This window comes from Mycteria americana, chromosome 5 (genome assembly GCF_035582795.1).
Source record: "Mycteria americana isolate JAX WOST 10 ecotype Jacksonville Zoo and Gardens chromosome 5, USCA_MyAme_1.0, whole genome shotgun sequence".
Lineage (NCBI taxonomy): Eukaryota > Metazoa > Chordata > Aves > Ciconiiformes > Ciconiidae > Mycteria > Mycteria americana.
Window position 1 is genome coordinate 10,738,168 of NC_134369.1, and position 17,577 is coordinate 10,755,744.

The 17,577-nt window shown below is 38.2% G+C and overlaps 1 protein-coding gene across 1 annotated transcript in view; it reads right to left on the reverse strand.

The window, feature by feature from the left end:
• Positions 1–7,278: 7,278 nt before the first annotated feature.
• Positions 7,279–17,577, reverse strand: part of FAR1 (fatty acyl-CoA reductase 1) — a 40,299-nt gene continuing 30,000 nt past the window's right edge. The window contains exons 10-12 of the mRNA XM_075502094.1: positions 14,868–14,997; positions 12,229–12,356; positions 7,279–10,219 (exon numbers count right to left, since the gene is read on the reverse strand). Coding sequence (XP_075358209.1) covers positions 10,057–10,219; positions 12,229–12,356; positions 14,868–14,997 — 421 coding nt within the window. The 3' untranslated portion in view covers positions 7,279–10,056. The remainder of the gene's footprint in view (positions 10,220–12,228; positions 12,357–14,867; positions 14,998–17,577) is intronic.

A 17,577-nucleotide genomic window follows, 5' to 3' on the forward strand; every position in this document is an offset into this window, starting at 1 on the left:
GGGAGGGCCTGCTCCTGCACCTTTAAGACTTCCTTCTTGAAGAATGCCCAGCCTTCCTGGACCCCTTTGCCCTTCAGGACTGCTTCCCAAGGGACTCTGTCAACCAGTGTCCTGAACAGGCCAAAGTCTGCCCTCCGGAAGTCCATGGTCGTGGTTTTGCTCATCCCCCTCCTTACTTCTCCACAAATTGAGAACTCTTATCATATCATGGTCGCTAAGCCCAAGATGGCCTCCAACCACCACATCTCCCACCAGTCCTTCTCTGTTTGTAAACAGCAGGTCAAGCGAGGCACCTCCCCTGGTAGGCTCACTTACCAGCTGTGTCAGGAAGTTATCTTCCACACATTCCAGGAACCTCCTAGACTGTTTCCTTCTCTGCTGTGTTGTATTTCTAGCAGACGTCTGGTAAATTGAAGTCCCCCAGGAGAACAAGGGCTAGCAATCGTGAAACTCCTGCCAGCTCTTTATAGAATGCTTCATCTGCCTCTTCATCCTGGTTGGGTGGTCTATAACAGTCACCCAGCAGGTTATCTGCCTTGTTGGCTTTCCCCCTCATCCTTACTCCATAAGCACTTGACCGTATCATCATAATCACCAAGTTCTACACAATCGAAACACTCCTTAACATACAGAGCCACCCCACCACCTCTCCTTCCTTGCGTATCCCTTCTGAAGAGCTTACAGCCATCCATTGCAGCACTCCAGTCATGAGAGTCCTCCCACCACATTTCTGTGATGGCGACTAAGTCATAGCTATGCTGCTGTACAATGGCTTCCAGCTCCTCCTGTTTGTTGCCCATGCGGTGTGCATTGGTGTAGATGCACTTGAGCTGGGCTATCGATTTCACTCCCAGCATTGGCATGCCACCCTTCAGCTCCTCTCTAGCGAGCCTGGCTACATCCCCTTCCCCCTTCAAGCCTAGTTTAAAGCCCTCTCAGTGAGCCCCGCCAACTCATGGGCAAGAATACTTTTCACCCTTTGAGATAGCTGAACTCTATCCATCGCCAGCAGGCCCGGTGCCATGTAAACATCCCCATGATCAAAAAACCCAAAATTCTGCCAATGGCACCAGCCTCTGAGCCACATGTTGAGCAGGTGAGTTTCCCCGTTCCTTTCAGTATTCTTCCCTGCCACTGATGGGATTGAGGAAAACACTACCTGTGTTCCTGATCCCTCAACGAATCGCCCCAATGCCCTGAAGTCCCTTTTGATCGCTTTTGGACTTCTCTCCGCAACCTCATCATAGCCAACCTCCATAACCAACAGCAGGTAATAATCAGAGGACCGTACCAGACCAGGGAGTTTCCTAGTAATGTCTCTAACCCGGGGCCCAGGGAGGCAGCAGACTTACCTGTGGGTTGCGTCTGGTCTGAAGTCTGTGTCCATCTCCTGACCAACATCCTGAGGAATCCTATGAAACTGCTGCTGAAGAAGAGAACAAGCAAAAGCTTCTCAAAGAGTGATCAAGAAGATGCAACAGAAATCAACCCTGAAAATCCCATGAAAGGAACTGGAGGCAAATTGGGCAGGAAGACTAACAGCAGGTGCTCTCAGTTTTAAGTGGAGGCAGCCCATTCTTTCACCATCACTTGAGGCCCAGGTGAGCTTGTTCTCCTACACCAAAGCCCCAACAGTTAATGTGCAGCAGCTGTGTCTTTTTGCAGCACTACATGCTAATAACTACCTGTTCTAAACTCTCCCACCTGGGTTTCTAAGAAGGTGATCTTAAAATAGGAGCCACCCAATGTTTCATAGGTGGGAAGAGGAGTTAAGAGAAAGATGACCTGTAAGCAGATTTCATGCTTTAAGGATTATAATCATTCATCAAGATGCAAGTCATCATCTTTACTTCTCATGTTTTAATAGCTTTCTAACAGGAAATGCAAAAAACATTCTGATATGGTGACAACGCCTCAGGATTTAGAAAGGGTATTGCTTTAAGTATGCAGGTGACACTGTCTTCTCACTTGTTAGTTTGTTGGTTTTTTTTTTTTTCTTTTTAAAGTGCCTGAAGAGATGGGCCTTTCAGGCAAGCTATCTTACCATGTCATCACATATCCAACTTACCCTAAAAAGATGCCTGACATAAAAAGATTATTAAACCTACATGCCAAGCACCTGTAAAGCTACCATGACTGAAGGGAGCATCTGTTTCTAGATTCCTCGTTCAGCTTCTATGCCAGCTACCCCGATCACTGCTGGCACCCAGGGTAATAACTCCTGACATTTCAACAAAAGACAAACAAGAGGCACAAAACCCAAGAGTTTCCAACAGGATGACTAAAGCGGCAAGATTGCATTTAATTCTAAAACAAAGAAGGAAAGAAGTGCCAAGAAGAACTGGCTGATTTTTTTTTTTGCACTTGCTTTCTCATCTTAGCATTTTTTGCTTACAAAAGTTACAGTAAAGTTCTAATTAGAAGCAAGGTTATTTGATAGGTATTAGCACAACCTTTAAAGAGAAATGCACCAACTGCTTCTATATTCTGTGGCTCTGAGTTTTTCCAGTACTTCTGTATCAAATCTGATTAAAAATATTTTAACTCATTAATTCAGACATAGCTAGTATTTCCTACCAGTGGTTTAACTCATGTCCGTACTTTCCTCTTTCTCTACAGTAACAGTGGAGACTGATAGAACAGTGAGATCACTTAACATTTAAAAAACCAGAACTGTTGTGTCTCTAACCAGAGAGGATCGCTACAAGAAAAGCCTTCACAGAATACTACTGGAGTGTAAGTCCCTAAAATATCTTCAGCCACCTAATGTTCTGTAGAATTTCAAGTCACATTTCATGCTCTTTGAACTCATATATAGGTGCCAAGCACCTACTGGCTCTGAAACACAGAAACCACATGGAATGCAGAAACCAGCACAGAAGTAGCTAATTCTTCCAGAAGGTGACTTACTAGGCTAAGTGTAGCACTTTCCCATTAAAAATGGATAGACTTGGTTTTAAATTAGAGTCACAAAGAGTGGAAGTTACCTTGCATGTTTTTCTTTCCAAATCAAATATTTAACAGAGGAAAACCACAGGTGTCACTGACAAGGAAAGATTAGTTGTGGCTTAAAAGCACACAAATGGATTGAAAAGTAGCGAGACATGCTCTGCTCACCAAGTTACCCTACAAGTGCATAATTTAGACTGATACTTGTTGTCACAGGAGCATTAGAAGCCTTTCATTTGTTTCCAAGAATCCAAATTTAGGTATCAGGGAAATGGCCACTTTGGTTTTTTAAGAATATTACAGTGCCTGGCATTCATAAAGTGTTTACAACCAAAAGCATACTATCTTTTCATGTCACGAGGCCTAGCACTGTAACTACAGTCGAGTTGAGTGGGTGGCAAGAGCAGAGGAACCAATGGTAGCATCTGGTGGGGGAAGAAAACAAAGGAGCCAACAGTTTTTAAGAGTTTCTTTGCTCAGTGCAAACTAACCCACCATAAAATACTCCAAACATACCAGATCTTAGTGAAGCATAGATCCAGAGCTCTGGTCTTCCTTTTAAAAAAGCCCCTTCACCAAGGGGAGATTAGACCTAAGACCCAAACGTGGAAGCAGCCTACTGGATTGTCACTCTTGCAACATGATACAGAGGAAAAAGGCGATTATTACAAGTCCTACATTAGAGTGTGTTAAGTAGCTGATTACAGGCAAGTGCTCTTCCAGCAAAGAGAATGCCAGGGGAAATCAGTTTATGGGTTCTCCACTGCTGTATTTGGAAGAGAGCTCTTTCACTTGCAGGCTTGGAGAAGGTTGCATTAACAGTCAGAATAGCATATATTGTTAATTCACAGTTACTCAGTGAAAGCTCAACAGCTTCAGGAGGATTGTGCTGCTCTGGCCTGAAGCAGACTTGAATCCTTACCCTAGTTACTAGGCACAAGATTCTGAAAGTATGTGCTGTGTGCTTTATGCAACAAATACCAGGTCTCTCACCTAAATTGGGACAGCCTTCACAAAACAGGAAAGGTAAGATGGATTTGAAAGATACAGGCAAACAAAACACAACTAGTCTCTTTCAAAGTAAAAGTAACTTCACATAATTGGAGAATTATACTTAAGTACAGCTTAAAAATTAAGCATATCAAATAAAAAGTCCTTGAAGGAACATGAAGCAAGAAATTGTACAGCACAGCAAGTGGATCAGGAAATTTCCATTCTTCCTGCTAAGGACTTACAGTAGCTGTCAAGTCCTCTTGTTCTAGCCTATGCAATTTCTTCAAAATTAATTACCTCCTTGAAGTACAAGAAATTTTTTAAAGCCTATTTGAACAGACTGGGAGTCTGTTCATGGCAGTCTAATCATGGGAGTGATTAACATCTGTATTTGTGGGACACACTGCTGCACTTTATGCCATGTAAATAACTTAACTTGCAAGAAGACTCCTATCCTGTAAATTGCAAAGAAAACCTCATCTTCCACAGACTCTACAAACTTTCATACACCGTCAGCAAGATTCCAAACATCTCTGTAGCTGCTGTCCCTCTCCAAACTGAATCTGAATCTTTTAAGTTGAATAAGCACTGTCCTAGGAGAGTACAGTAAGTGAGAAGTGCCGGATGACAGACTTGCTCACTTAGACTCAGCGTTAACTTCTTGTCTGATTTATCTGTTTGGACCACAAGCTTTATATACAATGCAGATCATGAGCCACATGACACAATACAGTGGCAATACAGCCTCAATTCCACATACATACATAACAAGTATTAACAATATTCAGTCTGCTCCCATAATTTAACCATTTTGTTTCACTTCCACAGGTATTTCTCTCCCCACCCCACAATGTGACTGCTTTTGACAAGTCCCTGCTTATTTTAAGCATTTGCCTTATGATTCTGAATCGTATTGAGAAAGCTGTATAATAGAGGAAATCAAGCCTCCTAACTTCAGATTCTTGAATTCCATCTAAGTTAGGTGCCTAAAGCAGTAAGTGTAACTATTTGTGTCCCTAGACATCCAGTTCTGGGATAATTTCATCAGGAATGAAGGAAAGTATGAGATATCAAGTTTCATAAGGATAAAAATATTCAACTATATGATGCTGTCGTAAATCTGGATTAAGGCTCACATGATACATAAAAGTTAATAGTGGCTAAGTACTGAATCGTTTTCACTTAAGTGGTAAATCAGATGTTTGTTGATTAAAACAAGAATACCACAACTACTTTCTGACGCTCCTGGTGGTAGACTGAATTGCTGTTTCTACAGTAGAGATAGGGCATACACAGAGGATGTAGTGGAAACTCCTACCATATGAGGCAAGGGCAATTTCAGATTTAATGTTCATTCCACATCCCAGAAAATTTCAACCAAGTGGTGGTTTTAATTTTTTCATTTCAAAGAATCTTATGGTAAGTTCATACTTTAGTTTTTTCATATGCTTATAAAGAAGCAAAACAGGCCTTGCTGCTACCTGTCAAGATACTAATTTTTTCAGAAGTGACAGTGGCTACAGAATTACCATCCTGAAAGGTATAACAATTCAACTAGAATTAAATTAAAGGCTTCTGGTAATAATCACTACACTTGTAGTTAATGGATATAACTGAATCAAGAGTAAAAAAGTCCCATTCACCCTACTTAGAGCCCATGGCTCTAAGCATCCAGTTTTATAATGTGTTGGAACTTTTGCGTTCACCAATTAGTCACAGTTTCTCCTGCTTCTCCTAGGAAGAATAAAAGCTGTTCAAAGATGTCATTGTTCCATATTCCAGAAAAGACAGTTGCATAATTACTAATTATCTATCAGTGAGTCATATTTGTTGCAGAGCAGGGAAAGCCAAAGTGAATGCCAACTCTGCCCTGAAGAAAAGTACTAAGATAACATTAAGGAGGAAAGCATTTATAAATATCTTGAAGGTGGAAGCAGGGTTAAATTTAGTTTGAGACAGCAGAGAAGCAGCTCACAGTTTGGTTAAGTAACCTTTAACTTGCAGTCATCTGCAGACAGAAAGGAGGACAGAGTTGTCTGAAGAAGCTCTGAAGAATATTCTAGAAGAAAGCAAGAAAACCTAGAATTTAAAGTGATGAGACCTGTCAACCTTCACTTCTAAATTTATGACGGTACAGCACATATTAAAAATAAGAGCAGACAATTCGTATCAGCTCCACTGGAGCTATTTTACAGCTTCTAGAGGTTTACTCAAACACACAGTGAATGTCACCAGCCTAGACAAAATTAATTGCACATACTTCAGCACAAAAAGATTGACAAACTGCAATAATACACTTTAAAGCAATTCACTTACATTCCTCCAGAGTAGCCATTCTTCGTGACTTTTCTTCATTTCTGTTTTAAAGTCTGCTCAGCAGATTGTGAAATATGTAAAAATATTGTGAAAAGTTATACTTCCCAGCTCTGTGCAGGGTACTTCTCAGACCCAAGTTACCTCTATAAACATGTTCTTTGTTTTTGAACAACATATGATGTAATACTGCACTATGAAGAAACGGCAAAATGTTTAGCAGCACAAGACACATAAGGGATAACATCTTAAACCTTTTTTTGTTCCTTGCTTCCAATTTTGAATCAACTAAAGAGACCAACAAAAACCATCTACATTTGGTAGTTTAAGTCTTGAAGTCAGGTAAAGGAAAGGTTATGCTTTAAAGCTGGTACAAACCAGCTTGTGGTACAAAACACAAATTACAGATCATGCATGATCTCTGGAACTGTGCTCTTGATAAAAGGAGGAAGAATCCATGAAATCTGAAGATTCCAAGGAACTAAGGTTAAAAAAAAACCCCACAAGCCATTTTGGTGATGCACTAACTTAATGATACCTTTTCCTCCCTCACCACAAAATGTAGATGCTACAAATAGCTGTAGTTGCTTGCAGTTCCTTGAAATGTTAATCCAAAAGCTACGAGCAAAACCACAGTACCCTTTTAAACCATATGAAAATGCACCCATCTATTTAAGTAAATTTGAAACTAATACTACAAATGAACAGGCAACGACAACGAAGAGAAAACTAGCTGACATACAAGAAAGTCACCACGACCAAGCATACCTCACCATGTGTTCTGATAATCACCCCATGAAGGTTTAGATTGTGGGAGTTTTGTTTGTTGTTTTTTTGTTTTGTGATTGTGAAGGTTTCTCTGTTTTGTTTTTTTTAAAATGCAGTATTAGTCATTAACTTGATTTTCAAAGTTTCTCATAAAGGAAAGAGCATGTTCATGTATATTAAGATGGCATTTACACTATCCAGTTATTTTCCATAAATTAGACTAAAAACATGCAAAAATACAATAAACACTGTAACAACACTTTCAAGGGATTTGTTTATTTTTGGTTTACAAACAAAGGCACCCAATATTTCTGTTTATGTCTTATAAAAGCTCACAGATTTAGCATTTCTTTCCAAACATCTGTTCCTACAGCAGAGAAAAACATTACAGGAAAATGTAATTTTTCCCCCGGTCCCAAATCTAAATACCAATAACTGTTAAGTGATCATGCTGTTTCAGACTGTTCTTCTTCCTATTTAACCAACTGTAATACCTCCTGTAACTTGCTAGTCAGTACAGTGAGTCTAGCTTACTGTATCAAAATATAGTTCCAGTATATTTTTGATCAACTGTTATGTGCAAACACTGGTATGAAGAACTGCAAGAGAACAGGGTTCTGATATGGAAAAAACCCATAGTTTCAGATAGAATTTCACAGACTGACCACAGGAAGTGACAAAACTAATGTAATAAATGTGACACTGAATCTATTGTCAGTTAAATAGGATGACTGATGAATTTGTGTAAGATACCAATAGTGCACAGAACCATGGTCTCCAAAGAGGGAAAAAATTTGGGTTTCTAATTGGAAAAATGTTTAAAGAGTAGAGGTTAAATATCCTTATGTTTAAAGTAATCCTTTTCTTCATTATTTATTCAAAAGAATAGATTTCTAAGCAGTGTTTTGGACCAGAAATAATCAGTTCACTGGCTTCATAGTTCTTGGTATTAACAAATCAGCATTAAAAGTATCATGTATAACAGTTATAAACAACCAAAATTCATAAGTGAATTGCTTCACAGAATCATTTTCAGAATATGATGTATTTGTCTTCTGCAAACTTCAGCCACATGCCAACAGGGGACAAGGGTGGATAGTAGGCACCTCTGAAAAAAAGTCTACAATGCAGGAATGCTTAAGCATACTTTCAGGTCTAGTAAGATACTTGGGGAGGCAACTAAAGATGTAATACACCTAATGTATTTGTTAAAGTGTAACATCTTCAATCATGGAAGCCATAATTTATTTTCAGCCACAGTCAGAGGTCTCTCACACAAGGTGTGGTCCTAGACCATTTAGGCTTTTCATCACTAGCTTTATATATACACAGGTAATTTTAAAAAGGAATTACAACTTAACTACTTACTACAGAATATTTAGCTTCAGCAAGGAAGCCATTATCTTTTCAAAATGAGATATACACCTGCAGGAAAGGTGTTCTCTTTAAGCGTTCTCACAAGAATAGCAAAATAAGTTCTTTACATACTTAATTCAAATAGGACAAAAAACTATGAAGGGCAAGTATAATGTAGCTCTTGTGTAATTAAGTCATTATTTGCCTTTCCAAGCAGATTCAAGAACATATTCATCAGTATAAACTAATTTTAATGAACGAACACTGGGCAAGGGTGCTGGTCAGTGCATCAATTAGAGGAACATTACAGTGTTCTCAGATAGAATTCTGTGCAACCAAAATTTAAAGGGATCTTCATGTATTGCCTTAAACAAGGATTCAATCTTTTCTTAAAACTTGCTATTTTTACAAATGTTTTCCCTACTGAAACAAAGTAACATGCAGAAAAAACCAGATTTCTTCAGATTTAAACCCAATAATTTAAATTAAAAGATAGATGGAAGAATTGTTAACATACTTTCATTTTGAAGCAAGGTGCATCTTGCTCTGCTTGGCCAGTGAAACAAGAGGTTTTGTTGGGGCAGGGATGAGAAAGTGTGCTTATGCCTTGGTGTTGTCCACGCATCAAATTTCATAGCTCAGAGATTTAAAAAATTATTAATTCATGAAGTATTTGCTAACATTGCTTAGAATTTAAAAACAAGTATATCGCTTAACAAATGCCTATAGTTTGTCCAACTACTATTACCAGTAATACAAATAGCAACTAAGCATAATAAATTCCTTTCAAATACATCTGCCTTTGAAGTTAGAAGTGTAACAAGTGCTGGCTCTGTGTTCTCAATAAAAATCATTAAAAAAAGAGGACGGTCAATGACTTTATTTTTGCCCCCCTCAGGGTTATATTTCCTTTTATCTAGTCAATGATACGATCAATTCTGCTTTCAGAGAAGCAAATTGTTCATTCTGACATAAATACAAGTTGGATGCAGCCAGTTTCGAGCACAGAACTGAATCCCTAAGTGCATTCTGAAGACCAGATCAGACAAAAGGCCTTTCAGTAATTAAGGAAGGCTGGGGTTTTTTTTTTTTCTCCTTTTTTTCTTTCAAAGCAAAGTAGGCACCATTATTGCATCCCTACTTTGAGAAGGGAAGAAGTGGCAAAAAGTAAAGACAAATTACTAAAAGTCCTCAAACAATTTTTTCAGGAGATCCACCATCATTTATACACTTTTGCGACTTGTAAAACCCTTTGTAATTTAGAAGAATTTCAAATAAATAGGTCTACAGCAACTAGCAACTACTAAGTCAATATCTATCTTGCTCAATGTGGAGTAAAACTTAAAAGAAAAAAATCACGTTAAGGCAGATTTAAATCAAACACGTTCCAAATTGCACAGTTACGTTGGTCAGTGGTCTAAAATGTTTTCCCCAGGTTAAACAGTTAAAGTTATTTAAATGCTTGTCTAATGCCAATTCAACCTGGCACTTGACCATTTTATTTTCCTCTGTTTCCAGGAAGATACACAACTAACATTACATATAACATACCGTGTATTTCATACTCCAATTTAAGATGAAATTATGCTTTTACAAAATGTGAGATGACTACATGTTACAGGCTCTGTGCAGTTAGACCACCATATGCATAGATGTCCTAATGCTAAATCCTCTTCTTCAGTATCTCATAGTACTGGAGGCTCTGAAGTAGGAGAGGAACTTGTAACACAGACTAACCACAAAGTACCAGATATTTCTTGCCATTTGTGATCTTGCAATAAAGATACGCCAGATCAGGATCACAAGAACTGTATTGAAGCCATAGCGTATATTCCTTAACCTAAGGAAAAACAAAATAAATAATTAAAAGCCAAGGTACCAATACTTACAGGAAACAAGAACACTCTAAAAATTAACTTTAATTTGTGGAATTTAATTTGTTCATCTATTCATCTCAAGATACATTATCAGTGGTATTAAGTGAATGACGGAAATAAGCTGGTAAGTGAAGGACCAAACAAAAAAGGCTTTTCCATAGTTCACTGCTGAAAAGTGGAACACATGAAAACTAAGGAACAGAGCCAGCCCTGTAGCTAACCACATGTACTTCTGCTTTATAGCTGCTTGATAAAAAACTCTTAAAGACAAGGTCACACACAGTAACTTACCTATAGAAGGCTGCCATCCACCCCAAAACCAAGGAAATATTTAACACTTAAGAACTCCCTTCCTCCCCTCCATGTATTTAAAACTTGATATATATGTAGAAGTAACTTGAACTGCTGCTGACAAAAGCAGCCCCACATCATAAGATTTTCCAGCCACAGAGCCTGGAGTCTTCACTGCAATTTTAAACTCATTCCTTCTCAGGGAACTATATTTAAAGATTAGGAGAAACTGAGTGTCCTTTTAGGGCACCTGTGACTTTTGGCAACCTTCTCACATGTAAGATGGAAGCTTCAAGACAAATGGCAACCAGAATTTGCTCAGATTTCTTTGAAACAGAGCAATCTCTTTGGTTCAGTGGATCATGACAATTTGTATTTTAAAGGCAGCTGTTTTTAAGGAAATACTCACTGCCCTTATCTTGTTTTACAGGTAGTCTGGGGGTTACTATAGCCAGACCTTCCTCTACACACCTTATTCATAGAAAAAACAGTCTAAACTTCTGTATTACAAAAGTAAAGCCCACTTTTCTATTTGAGGAAAAATTCTACTCAGTAGTTTCCTAGAGAAGCCAGGTTCCCTAGGCTGCCACATCTGTTTGATATTGAAGCAACGGACTCAAGTTCAGATTAGTTAGAGTTGAGAGCTAGACAGTAACAGAAGTGACCAACTCAACACCTCAGAGTAAATACATGTTAGAATCTAAATCTCTTGCAAAACAATCCACTTAGACAGCTGGGAGCAAACAGATGCTGTTGCAATACAAGACTATTTCTCAGGTTATTTTTGGTATGATCCTTTGTACATAGGATAGCAACTGTATAACTCCTACGCATTTTTTTAACAGCATCTAAATTAAAAAAAATCAGAAGGGGACACCTCTTCAGCCATCCTCACCATTATCAAAGATTACCATCTTTCAAAAGTATATTTGAAATTGTAACATATGATGCCAATCCACTCTACAATTTAAAATCCTTGTCTTTAGAAGAATGACACAAGTAATGACCTAGATCACTTCTCTTTGTGATTAAATCACTTTTATTTCACTCTTTAAAGAGACATATCAATAAGTCTACAACTGTCATTATGAATCAGCCAAGAACAAAACAAGGACAACTGTGCCAGTAAAATTCTGGACAATAACAATGCATTCAAATTGGAGGAGTTAAGCCACAGGTAAAAGGCTAAGAGAAGTCATCTTAGAGCAACCACATCAAAGTTTCCTGCTCTGAGGTGGAGAGTCCATGCCTGTTTACTCACCTGCTTCAAAAGATCACATTCCCAGAAGAAACAACTATTGTTCTATTAAATCTCCTTAACTGAACAAGCCATTCTGACCTTGTGTTACTGTGTACCTTTTTACCTTCCAAAAGATACTTGGGTAAAATCAGAAACCTGGATTACAGTATACACTAGTGATCAGAGCTACAACCATAATCCCAGACTAATACTGTAACTATTAATACTGAGAGCAACTCAGGAGCAACAAATAGAACAAGAAAGATGACATCTCACTTCTTTAGAAAACACTTCAGACCACTGGACTGGAACAGAAGAATTCTGGAGGACCTAAGCAGGTGCTATAAAGAACAATTAAGTCATAACATGGAAAAGAAAAACTTGACAAGGGCAGGAAAACACAAAAAATATAAACAGAGGAAAATAAAAATTTATACTTACTTATTCAAGTGTTTCCTAGCTGCAGGGAGGCCAGACATTTCTTCATTCAGCACATACTTCTTCATTCCCATGCAGTAATTTTCCATGTATTCTGCCCAATGTAGTTGTCGAACATCAAAATTAAATGTCTGCATAAAATAAAAGCTTTCACTGTTAGTTGCTTAAAAATTCACCTGCTATATGTAACAGAGGAAAATAAATGCCTTTATACCAGATAATTCCAGTTTGTCTTTGATGCAAGAAAGTTATCTTGTCCTTAATCATAAGAATGATCCAGACTTAGATCCCATTTCTGACTCAACCACCAGTTTCTTATACCATCTCATTCAAATTTCAACCATTTCATGCCTTATTTCTCCTTCTCAGCAGTAATATTCTTCCCTCCACTTCCAAGTGCACTACTCTCCCATTTCATCTGTCTGTAAGGAATTCTACTCTAGAAATAACTATTTTATATTATGTTGTTTCCTTTTAAGCAACAAAATAATTCTAATATGCTATAAACGCTGCTTTGTGCCAAGTTCACTGTTTGATAAATGCAGAGTTCTTTTAGCTGTGCTTATAGTTGTACAGCTATATTTTAAAAAGAACCATGTGAGTATCTTCCTCAGGAGAGGAAGTTACTACAGTAAATTCACAACACAGGTTTTTCACTGATGTATTGATTTCCTCATCTCAAGATTCTACAATAACAGCCATTTAAGTCCCAATAAATACCAAGATATTCCTAGCAGGCTTTTAACTCTGCCAATTTTGTTTCAGGTAAAAGAATAAGCAAGATCATTATAGGAACAAGAGATAAGTAAACAGTTTTGTGCAGTGAAACTGTATGCAGCTTTAGAAGTTGTTATACATACACTAAATCCCCAATTCCATGCTTCCAAATAAGCTGCTCAACAGCATGGCAGGTGTGTTACAAGGTATGATGAAAAATAAACCCATTACAGTTCTGAAGACAATCCCTCACAGTGAGTCTTTGTGGTTCAGCATTGTTTGTAAGTTAAAGGTCAGCATTTAGTTCTAGTCATGACATAATACATACCAGTACTAGAAGGCTGGGTAGCATGTAAGTTATCAGACTCTCTCAATCAAACTATTTTCCACAATATATCATTATAGCAAGAATGTAAAAGTAAAGAAAGAGAAGTTTCAACTGTTATTTCAACTAGTTCTTTATTGCTGTATGCACATCTTATTGAAAATTCAGCTATTTGAAAATACTAACAGTCCAAAGCTCTGGGGTTATTTTGGTTTTGTTTTTTAAACTTTTCCCAAACTCAGGTTGCTGGGAGGAGGTGGGGGGGGGGGAAGGGGTGGAAATCTTCTCCACACAAGAATCACAAAAGGTATTCTATTTCCTACTTTTAGACAGTTTATTTAGAAGTTTGGCAGCTTTTCTTCAACTTAACTATAGAACTAGATTCTGGAAAACACTTGAATAGGAAAGACATCTTAAAGACAACAAAACTGTTCCAAATGCATAAGGGAGTAAAACTGTAACTGATGATTTTTATCCTGCTGAATATTAACCAAAAAAATGATAGCAGAATGGAAGTTCAGTTAAATGCAGGGGGCACAGAAACTGATCTCAGTTGCAATACTTCTCTATTTTAACGCCTACAGGTATTTTCCTGTGAGACACATTGGGGGGGGGGAGAGGGGAAGGGAAGAACAACTCCATTCCATTACAGCTTCACTATTGCACAAATATATTTTGAATAACTTGGAATGAATCCAGTAAGATTTGCGTAACTTTTCCAGCCATAATGAGGGGTCGGGAGGGGGGAATCTGGCAGCACAGGCACACATGCAGGAAACGAAGGTAGCTTCAGTCAGTACTAGTCACCAGGATGAACCAGCTAGTCACATCCAGGCATTTCTGTTAGGGACTGGTAAACACAGCACAAAAATAGAGACTCACATAGATGGTCAGTCACCCCACACAGTGGGAAGATGAAGACTTTTCCTTTGAGCTCTTTCATTCATTCTTACTCAGACCCTGCACTCAATAACAGTCTTCGTTCTTCCTCAAAAGCTTTCAGGACTATTCTGTCATCCTGCTTCTGTTACACTTTTCTCCTTGCATAGAGCAGTTTTAGTAACACAGCAAGAGCGTACTTCAGAAAGAAGTGAGAGAATTTACACTTACATTTCTTTGAATACATGGGCTCTCTGGCCAAATCACGAAAAGGGTATATAAAAGTTGTTACTAGTTTAAAAACAAGCAAAAGAGTCCCTCAAAACCTACCTCCTGTTCCTCAGAGAAGAGGTAGTGGTCAGGAAGTAAAGACTTGTTACATGATGTAGGTAAAACTGTAACAGCTTGGCCACTTGCTTGATATATGGGCAGCACCAGATCACATGATCAGGCCACTCCAAAGACAACCATATTTTACATCAGCTCTGCTTCAAGGGGCTCCTGCCCTTCCTCATCTCTGATCACATCACTGATAGAGCTCATAACACAGCCCTAGCACAACTGAAAGGATGTGACAGGAATCTCCCGTGCTGAGTTAGTACTAGGTTTAGCTCTACATTATAGTTAAGCAGCATTACCAGTTCATGTCCTTATTCAATCTTAAATGAATGAGCTTATATTTCACTTTCAGTCCCCACACCCACATCACACAGCTACTTGCCTTTTTGTCTTGAGGGTTTAGCTGGTTCATTAGCATAGTCATATTTTCAGTATTCCAGATCCAAGAATTGCTTGTAAAGTATTCTAACATCATCATGGCCTTATGAAGACGTGTTATTGTTTTCATCATCCTACAGTCCAAGGCATGGAATGTGCAGGTTACAGTGGTAAAGATTAGTTCAAACAAAACCAGACAGTAAGATTGTAATTTTTTTACCCTCCAACCCCACACCCCTATGTTAACATATCCCATCTTGCTCTGTACCGAAAGCATGTTATATTAGATCAACAGGTTGTTTCTGCATATTATTAAAGTGGATTTTGGCTGTCCAATATTTATATAGAATCAGAAATTACAGGACAGTGCTTTTTTCCTAATCCTACTTCCCAGTGCAATAGTAAGTTTCTTCCCTAAAAAAAAGAAGAGAAGGTAAAATGTTGTCTTCTGCTGGTAACTCTTATTTTAGGACACAGACACAGAACACACTTCACTTCAGCATACTGAAATATCTAGCTGCACTGAACAATGTGACTTGATGAAAGAGTCCAATTGCACAGTGCAGAACATATGCACATGACAACTTTAAGCAAGGGAGTAAGTTTCCCTGATCTTCCTGCACACTGTGCAAGACTAGATCTCTGTAAGAAAACAAAATAGGTTTATTATGGTCACTAAGAGATCAAGGCTTAAAACCACCAGAAATATGGCTTAGCCCCTTAACCCTACTGCTTCTGTAGCAAAGGGCAGGAAAATACTTAAGGGCACAGACAGACCACAGCAGATCCTGCTAGTTAGGTGATCAGTTCTATGCTACTTCAAAATATGCAGAAATACCTTCCATCATCCCTTATTATGCAGAGGAAGCAACTCTACAAAACCATCACATGGAATACAGAGAAATTATGTTATAAGGATCAATTTGGGCAAGTTTCTCTTTGATCAGACTACCTGAAGTGGACCCAAAAAATGTGAGTCATCCAGTGTCTCAGATGTAAAGTTCCCACGTTTATGACAAGAAAATTGTTTCAAGTGTTACAGTGCTAGATATGGTCACTTAATTTTAATAAGTACTAACCAGTACCACATAACCTAATGCTATTAAATTCCTGCTTTGGGTGCTTGAAGTATTTCCATCTTGCAGAACTGCTTCCAATTTGATCCTTATAGCAGGATACACTGATTATTTTAAGTGCGGGGGGGAAGGCAGGAGGCAAAAAAAGCAGAACAACCCAGCACTAACAGGAAATGTCTTTCTGAAGGTAAGTTTTGTTCAATAAAGTTCACAGAAGTAATAAAAAACACTGATTTTTCTCTGAAAGCTGCCTTGATGCATTCATACTCGTAGAAGGGATATAGCACATTGTCCCAGAAATTCTTCTAAAGAAAGTATTTTGCATCACATTAGTGTCCCCTACTGTCAACTAATGGCTGGCATCTCAGTATCTAAGAGAATATCAAAATTGCCTCTTTTTCTTCCCATGAAATGGAGTAATACAAATTGCAGAGACCACTGAAAAAGTAGAGTATCTCTAAAGCACAAAAAGCACAAATATTTTTTCTTAAACCCCCATAGGAACCTATGTACAGATTAAAATTCAGAGTTGTATTCAAATTTTAGACCACCAGGTAATTTTATTAGTAGACATTTCTAGATGCTTTCAAACACCTGTTTATAGTTTCACCAGTTGGGCAAGGTGGCAACAGTGGGAGCTGAGTTGAACCAGAGTTCCTCTGATTCAAAAATAAGCAGGAATATAGACTGTGCATCCAAACCATATCCTGTGCTAACAAAGACTGAACTGAACATTAAGATAAGCCAGAAAGACCTCATAGCAAAACGGCCTGGATAAAAATAGTGCCAAACACGACACGGTGGCTAAGTGCTTAGACTTTTTGCAGAGGTCTGTCCCCAGCCAGTCTTAAGATTATTTAACTTAGTTGACTTGCCCTTTTTTGCCTCCCCAATTTGTGTTCTTATGCTAAGCTGGAAGAGCAGCTGAGTTTTAGTTAGAGTGTTTAGACTGCTACAGTTTAAGAAAACTTGTGCCCCTGCAAAATACTAAATGGTGCAAATGAGTATCTGATTAGACAAGTGTAGATTTTGAGCTTGTTACTGGCCACTGACATTGGTTTTCACTCTTTTCTGTAAACAAAACCTAAACTAAATTTAAACTAATGTAAAGACTAACCTCTGCTGGGAATCTTGCTGTCTCTACTTACAGATATGATTTTAGAGCATAGCTAAGCTGATTTAAATTAAAAAAAAAAATCAAGTGGCTAAAAAGAGGAGGAGTTCTACCTCAGCTGCAGATTTTTTTCCCTCCCTCCAACTCAAATTTGATTTAGCGACTGGCCACAGAACCAGCTGATTCAATTCATCAGTGGAAAATTGGGGTTTTAGTTTGTAGGTTTAGTTTCTTGATCTATCAGCCAAAAGAATCAAATGTCTCCAAATTCTCTAAACTGCTAGATCAATTACAAAGTTGGCAGAAAAGGACCAACTTTCTTGGTGACAGCTTGTTAGTTTGCACTAAATCAACATGAAACTACACTTATTTTTTTGAGAAGAAAAAGAAGTATGGTGACAGCCTCTCATATTCAGAGATGTCAATAAGTGTCATTTAGTGGACACTTGTGTAGCTCTGGCAGACTAAGTTTTATAACTTCAATGGCACCATATTCCTCCTGCAAATGGGAATACACACACAAC